At 44.0% G+C, this 14,394-nt stretch overlaps 1 protein-coding gene across 5 annotated transcripts in view; it reads left to right on the top strand.

Moving 5' to 3' along the window:
• Gxylt1 (glucoside xylosyltransferase 1) overlaps positions 1 to 14,183 on the top strand; it is a 33,409-nt gene extending 19,226 nt beyond the window's left edge. For 3 of the 5 annotated variants that reach the window (XM_087556717.1, NM_001100887.1, XM_087556718.1), the window contains 4 exon segments: positions 807 to 1,058; positions 5,606 to 5,729; positions 6,045 to 6,217; positions 8,655 to 14,183. In XM_087556717.1, the coding sequence (XP_087412843.1) occupies positions 807 to 1,058; positions 5,606 to 5,729; positions 6,045 to 6,217; positions 8,655 to 8,816 (711 nt within the window). In that variant the 3' untranslated portion in view covers positions 8,817 to 14,183. 5 annotated transcript variants of the gene reach the window in all.
• The last annotated feature ends 211 nt before the right edge of the window (positions 14,184 to 14,394 follow it).

Raw genomic sequence — 14,394 nt, 5'->3', positions numbered from 1 at the left:
GTAAGGAGATCCGGCTCTCTGAAGGTTTAGAAGGTACAGCAGAGCCAGTCTTAGTTTTTCTTTTTTTTTTTTTTTTTTTTTTTTTTTTTTTTTCCGGAGCTGGGGACCGAACCCAGGGCCTTGCGCTCGCTAGGCAAGCGCTCTACCGCTGAGCTAAATCCCCAACCCCCAGTCTTAGTTTTAAAAAGCCTGGCTCTTCCTGAGTTGTGCAGGTTTGCTTTGTTGATGGTGTGCAGTCTGGATAGCCTGGGCTCTGTCTGGATAGCCTGGGCTCCATCTGGATAGCCTGGGCTCCATCTGCTGGCACTTGGTAGTGGGCCCTGAAGCAGTGCAGCGCAGGGATGGGTCTGAGAGACCTTTATTTCCGTGTCCCTGTACTTTCCTCAGTGCTAAGGCTCCACGTGTGAAGGCACAGAAGTAGTGTAGTGTGCAGCAAGAAGACAGGCTCCTCCCGACCCAACCCGTGAGGATGTTTCTCACTGGGAGGAGCGAGGGTTTTATTCCGGCTTGCTTTTCTTTCTTTCTTTTTTTTTTTTTTTTTCTTTTTTTCGGAGCTAGGTACCGAACCCAGGGCCTTGCGCTCGCTAGGCAAGCGCTCTACCACTGAGCTAAATCCCCAACCCCCTGGCTTGCTTTTCTAGCCTTTCTAAAACTTGATGAAAAATATAGCAGAGTACCTACGGATTTTTCAAAAATGACAAAAAAAAGTTACCTTAAAAGATTTTAAGTTGACATATCACTTAGGTGTAATTTCTGATAATCTCCTTTTATTAAATATGTTTGTAACTATTCAAACCTCCCCATAGTTGATACTGAAAGGGGTTGACTCGCTGTTGTACGTCGACACGGATGTCCTCTTCCTGCGACCTGTTGATGACATCTGGTCGCTGCTGGAGAGATTCAACTCCACACAAATCGCCGCCATGGCGCCGGAGCACGAGGAGCCCAGGGTCGGATGGTACAACCGCTTCGCCCGGCACCCGTACTACGGGCGCACAGGCGTGAACTCGGGAGTGATGCTCATGAACATGACCCGGATGAGGAGAAAGTACTTCAAGGTAGGCAGCGCACAGGCGGGCGCTCCACAGTCTCACCCTTCTCCCGAGCAGGCGCTCCACCGGGGTCACCCTTCTCCCGAGCGGGCGCTCCACCGGGCTCACCCTTCTCCCGGGCGGGGTTTTGTCTTCTTAGAACCTTGATTAGCTCAGGGCCGAGACCGTTCAGTGCTTAAGGCCTTTACACTGCACAGTGTTGAGACTTTAGCATGGACATCAGGGCATCTGACGGCCTCTTCTGGCTTCTGCAGGCACAGACACATACAATACAAATGAAACAGGTCCTAAAAACACATAGATACGTAGCATAGATAGATGGCTTAGTGGCTAAGTATACCCACGGCTGTCACAGAGGACCCCAGCTCAGTCTCCAGCATCTACGGGAGGCAGCCGATAACTATAACTCCAATTCCAGTGGAATCTTGTGCCTTTTCTAGTCTCTAAGAGCACCAGGGACTCATATGGTAAATACGCTTACTTGTGAGAAAAACAAAAGAAAAATAAATATGCCCTGTGTGTGTACACGTGTGTATCTCGAGATGTGGTGATGCACATCTTTAATCCCAGTACTCAGGAAGCAGGGGCAAGAAAGATCTCTGCCAGCTAGAGAAAACTACATAGGTGAGATGTTATCTCACTGCCCTCCCCGTGTGTGTGTGTGTGTGTGTGTGTGTGTGTGTGTGTTTCTAATGTTTCTATTTAGGATAATTGGAGAAAAGTGTTGATAGTGTTGTGCAGTGGTAAATTCAAGTTGGTCATATCATGGTCTTTCTCACGGTGAAGTAAAAGAGCAGGGCACGAGTAGCCACCGCCTTCCCTAGACTGTCAGTGCTGGGAGCTGTCAGCATTGTACAGCACAGAGAACGTGACTCTAAAGTGACATTTGGGGCAGTGTTTGGTTATCAATGTAGATTCTGCAGCCTGTCAGTCTGGCTCTAATTTCGTCTCAGTTCAGAGTTCAGTGAGTGGGGTGAGTCTTGACTATCTCAGGGTTTTCTTTATCTGTACGTGGGAGGGTGATGTAATATGCCTGTGCTTTAGGCCTTTCTATGAGGGCTTAGTGGTTCAGTGCTGATGACCTCTTGCAGAAGACCTGAGTTTGGTTCCCAGCACTCGAATTTGGAGGCTCACAAGTGCCTGGTAACTCCAGTTCCAGGGCATTCTCTGCCCCGCCTTGGCCTCCACAGGTAACTGCATGAACACAGCACATATAACGTTACACACATACATAATACACAAAAGCACACAACCCTACAAAGCCAGTTTACAGCATGATACTTAGTAGTCAAAGTTTTAAATAAATATTAGGTAAAGTTGGGTAAAAACATGGACTTCTGGGAAAACACAGGCTTTCCCTCCCTCCATAGCTTATTTCTTTATCTCTAGCTTGGGATAATTAGACGCAGGGGAATTAAGAGTCTTCTGTATTTTGTAGTTACACTTGTTTTTCAGCGAGTTCTGGCAGATCAGAATTTGCGCTGTTACTGTCCCTCTGCATATGCGCGTCAATCTTCAGATCTTCCTGTCATGTCGGATTTTTCCTTCCTGTGGTTTGTTGTTGTGGTTTTGAGCTCCTGGCTGTTCTGAACTTCTGTCTACAGCAGGCAGAGAGCTGCCTGCCTCTGCCTGCCAAGTGCTGGGGTGAAAGCTGTGCACCCCTGTGTCCGTGCTGGTGTTGTCTTCACTATGGGCAGAGTGTCGCTGGCCGATGTCACCACTGTATGTCAGCCTTTCCACCATTAATGCTGTGACAGGGTTCTCTAGAGGAACACATGGATAGAATGAATTTTTTCATTAAATTTGTATAGTACATGTGGAACTTATTTTATATATGTAAACATATCATATACATACAGGAGTTATTAGAGTGACTTATAGGATGTGCTTCTGATAGTCCAACAATGACTGTCTACCAACAGAATAAGAGTCCAGTAGTTGTTTAGTCTACTGGCAAGGTGTGTCAGCCGGTCTTCAGGTTGGAATCCTCCTCAGGAGGTAGGCTGCAGTGCCTGTGAGGAACAGACTTGCCATCAAGAATGAGGGCCACAAAGCTGGAGAGATGGCTCAATGGTTAAGGGAACTGACTGGTTGTCTAGAGGTCCTGAGTTCAAATCTTAGCAACCACATGGTGGCTCACAACCATCTGTAATGGGATCTGATGCCCTCTTCTGGTGTGTCTGAAGACAGCTACAGTGTACTCATATACATAAAAAAACAAAAAACAAACAAAAAAACCCTTAATTTGGGGTTGGGGATTTAGCTCAGTGGTAGAGCACTTGCCTAGCAAGTGCAAGGCCCTGGGTTCTGTCTCCAGCTCCGAAAAAAAGAAAAGAAAAAAAAAAAAAAAAGAATGAGGTAAAGGACAAAGAGCTTCCTTCTTCCCTGTCCTCTATATAGGCTGCCAGCAGAAGGTGTGACCGCATATTAAGTGTACAGGTCTCCCCACCTCAAATGGTTTAGTTAAGAAAACCCCTCACCGGTGTCATTTGCTTGGGTGTCAGTCAGTTTCAGGTGAAGTCAAGTTGACACCAGGAGGAGCTACCACACTTGGCGTCAGCCCTTGCCGAGCAATGGACACTTTGTTACATTTGCTCACCGTCTGGGCGGTTACATTTCATGGCCGTAAGGCTTTCCTCTGTGCCTGCTCTTCTGATTGCTAGACTGTGATTGCCGATGTCATGCCAGAAGATGGTGCTGTAGGATTATCTGTCTGCTGAGAACTGTTTGACTTCTCACTAGCTGCATTTTGATCTTCGTAGAATTTGGTATTGCAAAAGAAAGTGGAAATAATTTAACACTTTGATTTTAAAACTAAACAATATAGCTGAAATTCATTACTGTTCTTAAAGTTCCCTCCCTGCTTCCTGAGAAGTTCCTACCTCACCCTGTTTCTTTGTTCTTTCAGGTTTAAGCCAGATAGAGATGTGGCTCTGTGAAGATGTCATTTTTCAGCATTAATCTACAGGACCTTGCTGAGATGGCTCTATAACATTTACTGATTTCCTCATGTATATTTTCTTCATCGTTTTCCTGTCTCTGTGGCAAACATTGCCTTGGTTTTCCCTGTTCAATAACTTTGGACATACATTATAAATTTTAGATCTTTTGACTCACAGTCATTTTCCAGATTGTTCCTTAGAGTTCCATAAATGTGACCTCATGGTTATTATCACAAGAAAACTTAGAGAACCTGTTTATAACAAAAGGCCTTGTCTAGTCCCTGATTTTTGCGGCTGATACCCTGTGCAGTTCCAATCTGCTACATTATATTAGCATTAAAAATTTAAAAGTAAAAGTTTTGTTTAGTTCTTTGTATCTCTTACTGCTTGATAAGCAGGACACTCTGTTGTTTAAACGATTAATATGCACTTGTACTTTCTGTCCTGGTGTTGTTTGCAATGGTGAATCTGAAAACGTTCATTTGTAGTCATTTTTCTTTCCCTTTGTAAATATCTGCTTTAATTGTGTGTGTGTGTGTGTGTGTGTGTGTGTGTGTGTACATATCTATATATGGACATACATATATGTGCACTCATGCACATGTATACACACACGTAGATACGTACATTTTATGATGAAGACTGTCCTTAAAATGGACTCATGTTTAATATCTGTGTGTTTGTGTTAGAGTTGGGTTGAACTGGCAAGAAGTGCTCTGAACAATGCCTGCATGTGATTGTTTTCCCCTGTTGAGGCCATTGTTCTTTTGGATGTTTAAAGAAAATTATTGGGAATTAATAAATAAAATACATACAATTAAAGTTTTAATAAACAGTATGCTTCAGTAGCATGGGAGGCAGAGAGAAGCAAGAGTGCTTAGGCCATGAGTTCGAAGCCAGTCTGGGTTACATAAAACTGTATAAAAAAGAAAAAAGAGAAGCAAGAAGCGTGACAAAAATAAGTTTGTAGATGATAGGAAATAAGGACAAAACTAATTGCTGAGTTTTTGCACTGGTGGTGCTTTATCCCCTCGGGCTGAGAGCAGTACATTACAGGAGTCCCAGTGAGTGCCTCAGGGAAAGGTCGTTTGCTCAGTGATCTTTCCTGGGGTGCTGTGGACAAATCTGTGCTTACCCAGGAGGGCACCAGGGACATCTGCAGTGACATGCACAGTCACCCAGCCTACCAAGCCTCGAACTTTCAAAGATGGCTGTAGCACAACACTTTGTAATCTTGGCTTTCCAGAGTCAGATACGGGACGGACATGAGTTTGAGGATAGCCCTAGACTACTGGTAAAATCTTTTCTCAAGTAACAAAACCAGAAACCACTTTTCATAGTTCCTACCTTAGCAGGATGACGTAGTGAGCCACCATGCCGCTCTGGGTGGGTCTTTTGCCTGTTTCATTAGCTTCATCTCTGTCTTACCATCAGGGCAGCCTTCCCTCAGACCAGCCGCCTCCTCACATGCAGTTTACACACGATATGTGATTTTGTAACTAGGGGCTTTCCGTTCTCTTTGGGCTTTGAATGGTTCTAAGGGGAGAAGGGGGAGCTGCTATGTTTCCCCTGAAATGTGAATGCTAAGACTTTTCAATGCTTTATCAACAGAACGATATGACCACTGCACGGCTACAATGGGGAGACATACTTATGCCACTGCTTAAAAAGTACAAACTGAACATCACATGGGGTGACCAAGATCTGCTAAATATCATGTTTTATCATAATCCAGGTAACCATCTAAATTCCTTTATTTCTTTGCATTTGTAAACCAATTGCAGATTAAAAATCAGGAGGCAGGAAGCTGTGGGCTGGGGCTAGCACAGTGGAGATAGTGCTTGCTTACGGACATGGTGTCCTCAGGTCAGTCCTTCCCACCACAGGAGACGCACTGGCTCAGTTTTCTCTTTATTAATGGTTGTTAGGATTTTCAGTAAGACTTGAATATTGATTGGGTTGGGAGGAATCTAAATACCATGTATAGATTTTTAATAGAATCATTGTGTGCTTTATCGCTTCCCTGTTGTTGGGCTTTTCTTCATTGTAGAAAGCCTTTTTGTCTTCCCGTGTCAGTGGAATTACCGGCCAGATCACTGTATATATGGAAGCAATTGCCGAGAAGCAGAAGAGGAAGGAGTCTTCATTCTTCATGGAAACAGAGGGGTTTACCATGACGACAAGCAGCCAGCTTTCAGAGCTATGTATGAAGCACTAAGAAATGTAAGGTTTGCTCCGCCAAAGTTTTCACTTAAAATTTGCAGTATCCTGAGGAGTTTGTAAATACACTGTAAAGAATCTCCTATCCTTTATTGTAAAGTCACCAGTTCCCAAGATCCGGCTTCATGGTTTGTCACAGGGTCTCTCTGTGCATTTCTGAACGTGAATTATATACATTATCTTTTTGATACCTAAGAACTGCAGTTACTTTTTTATTAAGACTAGTGGCATTTATTAACCATCATAGCAGCATTACGCGCAGTGTGTCTGCCCTGTGTTTCCTAAGCTCCTTTGGTTAGTAGACAGCAACACTCCCTGATAGCTTCCAGTTGTGTAGTTTTCTCCTGCAGTCGTAATGCTGTGCTCACAGTTGACATCTGGTACCCACATATAACCACTATAGACTTTGGGGTACCCACCCTCCGCGATTAGTATTCCCTTCAGTCCTGTTGGTGCTGCAGGTGCTTCTGATTTGGCAGGAGCACAGGAACACCCACCTCCCTTCAGACTCATTACCAGCGTCTTAGGCTGTGCACATACATGACTTACAGAAGGAGGGGTCTTTGTCATGCTTGTCACTGTTAGCTCCCCTCCTCTACATAGTTAGTACTTCGTTAGCACATATAGAACACGTGTCATATATGGCATATATAGTGTGACGTATATTATATGCACTTTTCTATATTCATCTCTCATCACCTCTCATGTCGTCCTTCTGATCCCTTCCTTTACCCAGAGAGTCCCTCTACTGCCCTCTCCTTTTCCTCCCTCCCTCCCTCCCTCCCTCCCTCCCTCCCTCCCTCCCTCTGCTTCCCCAGTGGGCGCACTTCTGAGGACAGTGTAGAGCTGTAGAAGAGAGCTTCCATGTTTAGGAACCATTACTTGCCCCTTAGCTCCTTGAGGAAGGGCGCCACCTCTTCAAGCCATCCCTCCATGACACTAGTGCTCTGCGCAGTCGTGCCTGCTCTCACGGAGATAATCAGAGCCACTGAGACTGTGGGGCAGCCATGTCATGGCTTGGAGGACAGTGTTCCCAGCGATCCAGATCTTGGCATCCCCACACCCTCCTTTTGTGAGATGGCTCGTTTACTGGTGAGCATTCACCGCACTTACTCTCAGCATTTTAACCCTTTATGAGTCTGATGATTGCTGCCCACTGTTTCTTCCCATCAGTCTGCAAAGCATCTTCCAGCCATACTAAAGCAAGCCAGCAGGGAAGTAGCTTCTAGTTCACTTCCAACCTGATTGGAGCTTTGTTTTCTTCCCCTTGGTGGGCTGTGAGCCTCAGGGCTAATCTCACTTCATTTTATCTCAGATTTTTATATGTTTTACATTATAGATAAAGGTGGCCAAAAGTATACTTTGAAATTATTAGGCTCATCAGCATTTAACTGATGTTGCTTTCTAGACAGCCCTGAAGAGTCTGAGGTACTTAGCAGTTCGCATATGTGCTTGGACCCTTTGTGCAGTGTGGCAGTAAACTTCCCATTACGTTAGGAAATGCTTGAGTTGGCCAGTTTATGTGTAGGGAGATTTGTTCTTTTGCTCAGTTTCAGAAATTTCAGTCCATAGTCACCTGGTCCCATTGCCTGTGGTAGAACATTACATCATGGTGAGAGCAGATGGCAGGAGAAGCAAGAGAAGGAACAGGAGTCGTTACCATCTGTGTCCTGTCTAAGGAACGTTATCAGTGATCTATAGATCCCCTCCCAAATATACCGTCACTGAGTGATCTAGGGTCCAGTCTAGCACACGGATCTTCTGGAGACACATAACCAAACTATGATAGGTCTGAGTTTCTCTGGGAAGTGACTCGTTCACTCTTCCTGCTCTGGCCGTTGTGTTCATGTCTAAGTCAGCATCAGCAGTCTCACTGCGTGGGGTCAGGGGATAGAGTGCCATGGAGAGCACAGGAAGACTTTATGCTCCCTCTTCTGGGAGTCTAGCTGTTACTAGTTATTCCAGATGCCTTTAACAAGATTTAGCCACTTTGTGCCAGTGTCTCTGCATCCTTTTGTTTGTTTGTTTGCTTGTTTGAGACAGGGCTTCTCTGTGTAGCCCTGGCTGTCCTGGCACTCCCTATGTAGACCAGGCTAGCCTCAGAATCACAGAGATCCTCCTGCCTCTGCCTCTTGAATGTTGGGATTAAAGGCGAGCACCACCTCCCTTCCGCATTTTTCTGCCTCTTTTCTGCTCTTGAATGTGTTCTTCCCCGGCTGGGAGGCCTTTCCACTGCCTCTTTCTGAAGTCTCCCTGTCTGCAGAAATTTACTGTCAACCCCTTCTCTGGTAGTCATGCTTAATTCACTGATACACTGGGTAAGGGTGTACTTCACGTGAAATAGCAGGTGGAAGTTGTTAATGTTTAACTGACTGAAGAACTTATTTGGAAAATAATTAAACTCTTGTGTGTATTGTTGTCTGTTATATTTCTTCTCTAGTGTTCTCTTGAGGATGATTCCGTCCGTTCCTTACTCAAACCTTTAGAACTGGAACTACAGAAGACAGTTCACACGTATTGTGGAAAAACTTACAAAATATTTATCAAGCAGTTGGCGAAAAGCATAAGAAACCGTTACGACACACCACCAAAGGAAAGGTGATTCTTCATGACGAAGTACACTGAAGAAACAGTAATGCCTCAGGAGATATGAAGGAATGGTATTGGAAAAGGATTTAGGGGGCGTTTCTGTCTCCAGAATAATCCTCTTCGGAAGAATTAAATGAGCAGTATATTCATGCCATGAAGAATAAGTTAAACTCTGGTGCTGCAGTAAGAAGATGGTTTGTAACATTACTTGGTGTCTTTCCAGCATTAGTGAACGCATTGGACAGTGTGGGCTGTGGGGCTGGGTTGGCTCGTGATCAAGTAAGTAAGGACTGGGAGGATGGGGAGAAAGTGTACCTCGGACATAGTGGAGACATTCAAGCTGTGAGTGTAGCAATAATTTATGTCAGCACTAACCTCACTTTAAGTGTGAGAAAAGTTTACAGGAGCAGAAAGGTTCTGTTTCTTAAGAAATGTGATGTAACCAATGTTAACTGTTGACAATCTATGTACCACATACATTTCATCTCTGCTCTATGACATTTGGTGACAATCATGTTTGAGATTATTTGTAGATTTTACGTAAGCTGCACATTTAAAAATTAGCTGTATGAGGAAGGAGAAAATAGTAAAACTTAAAAGGAGGCAGTGTGTGTGTGCCAGTGTGTGAGTGTGAGTGAGAGAGTGTGTGAGTGTGCATGTATGTGAGTATGTGTGTGTGAGTGTGGTGGGTGTGTATGTATGTATGTGTGTGTGTATGAGTGTGGTGTGTGTATATGTATGTGTGTGTTTGTGCGTGTGTGAGTGTGGTGTGTGTATATGTATGTGTGTGTGTATGAGTGTGGTGTGTATATGTGTGTGTGTGTGAGAGTGCTGTGTGTGCGTGTGCACGTGTGTGTTGACAAATGAAGTGTGTTCATTTTGTATGTATTAAACTGTCTTGCCAAACCTAAGCTCTAAGATATTTGGGGACATTTTAAAAATCACTTTAAGTGAAAAATTTCAGCTTTACTGGGCATTCTGGAAGCAAAATATATTATGCTGAGAATAAAGTAAGAACCTAATCGCAACACTACCAGGATGGTGGAAAATGCAGCGGACCAAATGCATAAGCCTGTGAGATTAGCAGTGGTCCTTTCAGCTTTCCTTCTACCTCAAAGTGCATTTCCAGGATCCGTCTGAAGAGGGAGGCAGATGCAGACAGAGCCTTACTTAGAGTAGATTAGACAGCTGTGGTGGATGGTTTGGAGGAAGAAGATTTTTACATCTAGCTGTAGAAAAAGGCGTTTTGGTTTGGGTAAATATGCGTATTTTTTACTTTGAACACCATTGAAGATAGTTCCTTTTTAATATCTGGACCTTCACTCCTTGTCCATCTTGCCTTGACACTTACTGTATTCTGAGTGGGTAGCGTGTGCCATTCTGGGGCAGTTTCTTCCTACCAGGTGCTTCTGAGGCCCGGGCTGTCTTCTGTTTCTCTTGGACCTTAACGCTCACCCAGAGAAGGGGAAGTTAATGAAGGAGCAGTATCAGCTGTGACGGTCCCGGATCCTCTGTAGGAAGCGATCAGTGCAGTTGCTCCAACTTCAGTAGTTCAGCCAGAGACAGACCAAGAGAAGGTTTAAAATGCCATCAAAGTATCTGCGCCCAGGAGAGGAATTGTTATTAGCTCAGTACGCAGATAGGTTGAGGGAGCAGCAGCCATGATTCCTTGGCAGAATGTCATCATGAAGTTAGATTCTGTGGCCTGTGTTCAAGTTTAGCTTGTTAGGTGGAAACATGAGAACCTTAGCCTTTGAAGTTTGGCTTATAATGTGAGAGAGCTTGCCAAAAACAAGTCCTACATATACTGCATCTAGGAAGGAGTCTTTAAGACATTTTTTAAATGAAGAGATTAAAAATTATATCAAAGTAGACTAGGGCCATACCTCAATAGTCAGAGTGCTTACTTCATGTGCTCAAGAACCAGCAGTGCAGAAAATAATAGGAGATGAGAAGGAAGTAAGATCTTAGTGCAGCACTCTCACTGGTCATGTCTGTTACCAGTCAGGATCTTGCCACATTTACGTCATCTGTTCCTTTTTTATATTAAAGTCTCAGGCATCATTCTGTGTCCCTGCAGTAAATGGTTTGGTACTTACAGGTAACCACGGCAACTACATCATCCTTAGCAACAGCAGCAGCTGCCTTTGGTCTGTCTTACATACGCTTGGTGCACGATGGTTCTGCTTTGAGTGAGTTCCTCAGAAGGTTCCGATGTAGCTAGTTTAGGAAGCACTGGAAATTCTTATGCCATCCTTAAGGTTGGAGTTAGGATGTCACAGTTATTGGCACAATTGCTAACTTATAAGTGCCATTTTCAGATAGAGGAAGCACTTGGGGTTATTGACGAGAGAGGGACTCATGAGTACCTTTAGATGCAATTTTCTCAGTAGCCGAAGCCTCAACCCCATGCGCTCCACTCTGATTGGTTGAGGCCGTTTAGAGAAAGAATCTTAAAATGCATCAAACCTCTAGAAAGTCTGTTTTAAGAAAATGCAGTTTGCCTTTATGAGGATGAGCTCATGAGCTATGCCATGCTTGCCTTGGACACTGCTTCCTCATGGCTCTCATCGGCTTATGTCAAGTGTCAGTGTCATGACGAGAACAGATGGGGACTGGCCTGCTTTCCCTTTGTGGGCTTGAGGGGTGTGCTGACCACACCGTGCTAGAGCGGCGAGGAGGTGTGGAAGGGGTGGCTGGAGGGACGCATGTAGCTCCTCAGCCACGCCAGTGTTGATGGCATCCAGTTTTGCCAGGGGCTGGGCTGCCTCCTGAGGCTGAGAGCTTTTTGTCTGTCTTCTCCAGGGTGGATTTGTTGATGGTATGTGGAAGGAACAGATTTTAAGGAAGAGAGGAAGAGAAGAAAAGGATGAAGCAAATGAATAGTCAAGAAAGGAGAGAGAGAGAGGTAAAAGAATGACAGAAGGCTAAGTGAGCGAAAGATGAAGGAAGGGGGGAGATGGGTAGGTGCAGATGAAGGGAACTGGAAACATGGGGTCCCCTGCCTAGGTCAGTGCTTGCCCTACACTGCCTGGAGCCTGCGGCTGGGGATAGCAGAGCCAGTCTTGTTGGAGTCATTGATAACAGACACGTTTTTTGGTCACCTTGTTCATTGAGTGGTAGTTGTCCTTTTATTTTCTTTGCCTGTGGAAACACACATACTTTCCATTTTAATGTCCTTTAGCTTATCCAGGGTAAGTCTGTGAAGGAAACAGCTTTGTAATGTCTAAATCTCTCCTATCCGTTTTTCCCTAGCACTGCTAATTAGAGGCCAGTATGACCATTTTGTTTGTTTGTTTGTTTACTTTTAAGTATAGCTATTTCCAAGTTATATATAAAAATCTCCTCAGGGAGAACTGAAATATTATAAAATAATCCTTAGCTTGCGGCGTTGCCTAGAATGGTGGCTAGGGCAGTGGTTACACCTACCTGTTCCTCCCCGTCCCAGTGGGGATACTTTCAGTGGAACTGGTGAGTGACTCAGGAGACAGATGGTGGAAACATTAAAAGCAAACCTTTAAAGAATACTCATTGTCAGGACAGAGAGTTTGCTCAATGATTCTGAGCACTTGGTCCCAGCACCCACATGGTGGTCCACAACTACCTATAACTCCAATTCCAAGGGATCCAACACCCTCTTCTAACCTCTGGGCACCAGACCCATATGTGGTGCACATGCACACACACAGGCAACACATACATATAATCTAAAAACATTTAAAAATACTCACTGTCCTTTCCAGTTGCTTATAATAAATAGCACAAGCACAGTTCGCTCCTTTGAGATGTTCTTATTAATGTGGTTGAGCTGTCTTTTCAAAAATGTTTCTGGTTTGTTTTTTGTTTTTGTTTTTGAATAGAGAAGAAAAATAGAATGTGCAATATGTCCGGCGTGGGGCCAGTTATCCATTTATTAAGTGTAATTTCAAGTGTCTTAAAGTAATAACCACCTTACTGCATTTTAATACCCGGTGGAAGTAACCGAGGTGGCCAGTTTTGCCGTGGTCATCCTTTACACTGCCAAAGCAGCCCCTTTCTTCTGGAATCTACCTAACTTGTTCTGATAGTTGTAGTTTTTTTAATTCATTGAAGATAAGATTAAAAAAAAACAAAACCCTGAGGTATATAGATTTGAGACCGATGTCTAAAAGCTGTTATAAGGATCACAACTGGGCGTGGTGGCACATGACCTGTTACCCAGTACTTGGGAAATTGAGGTGCATGCAAGGGCAGTATGGCCTTTGTTGAGATTTTTGTCTCAAGAAGCAAAATAAAAACAACAAAAAAACAAAACAAAACAAAACAAAAAACCCAAAACAGAAAAACCTCTACAAGTGTGTGCTAATCAGATATGTAGTCCTTAGAGAATCGTGAGACAGTGTGTGCCTGTTGGCCTGGCAATCTACACCAGGTTACATACCAGTGTCAGGATTACTTTTCAGAACTTGTCACCTCATCCTGGCCAATAATTACAAGTATCTCCTGTGATTTCCTTAGACTTTTCTATAATTTTATGTTTCAAACAGTCAGCAGTTTTGTAGTGAATTTCTCTCAGTAATGCTGTGAATACCAGATATTTTCCTATCAAACTTGAGAACTGATTGGGACATTTGACCTGTGTAGATAAAACATGCAGTCAGACTATTGGAGCATCTTCACACACAGCACACCATGACCGCACCTTCTGAAAGTTCATTTAGAGATTTCGACCACCTATGCCATTTAAACAGTAAATCGTTTCCCTGGGGTAATACTTCTGTCTGAACTGTTACAAGTCCAACTGTTACAAGTGGACTTTTTAAAAACACAAAACTAATAGCTGTTTTCAGCTTTTGTATTAAATCTCTTCAGGGAATATTGAAATGTTATAAAATAATCCATAGCTGTGGCGTTGTTCTAGACCGTGCCTGTTCTGAATACAGCAGAACATGCCCTTGTCGCACGATTACCGTTATATGTGAGGGCTGATCAGAGGGATTTGATGCGCTCTGTATCAGAAGGTGTCTGAGATGGAAATGAGAGCCTGGAACCAGCTGCAGGGGCTCACGTCTGCCAAGCATTTGCTTGGGTCTGTTACTGTGCTGAGCACAGTGGCCTGCGGCTGCGGGAAGGCATCGTGATGAACCATGCTATGTAGACATTACTGCCTCGAAACTGCTTTTACCTTAAAAATATTTTGGTTTTTATAATAATGTGAATATTTTAAGTCATTTGTGTATCTTGAGAACTCTTAATGGGGAGTATAAAAGTATGAATTTGGGGTCTAGCTTACCAGTATTGGAAGATGCCTTGCTCTGTTCTGGAAGGTTCAGCTCAGGTGTTTCTTGAGAAGCTGTATGCTGTTACTAAATATGTACTCAATAAATGTTGGATTTCCTCATGTGTCTTAATTTTTTACCAGGCAAACTATTTTACATGCTGAAAAGAGGGCTCAGCAGGTAAGAGCAGTTGGTGCTCTTGCAGAGAACCTGTTCCATTCCTGAATTAGGGTCCTAGCTGTAGAGCTGCCCGGCATGCTGAAGGACACCTGTAACCTTCGAGCTGCTGAGGCACAGGTGGACCCTGCAGCTGCCGGCCAGCTGCTCTAGCCA

The sequence above is a fragment of the Rattus norvegicus genome, chromosome 7 (genome assembly GCF_021556685.1).
Source record: "Rattus norvegicus strain SHRSP/BbbUtx chromosome 7, alternate assembly SHRSP_T2T, whole genome shotgun sequence".
NCBI classification, from domain to species: Eukaryota; Metazoa; Chordata; class Mammalia; order Rodentia; family Muridae; genus Rattus; species Rattus norvegicus.
The sequence above is the reverse complement of the archived record's forward strand: the minus strand, read 5'-3'. Positions and strand labels throughout refer to the sequence as shown.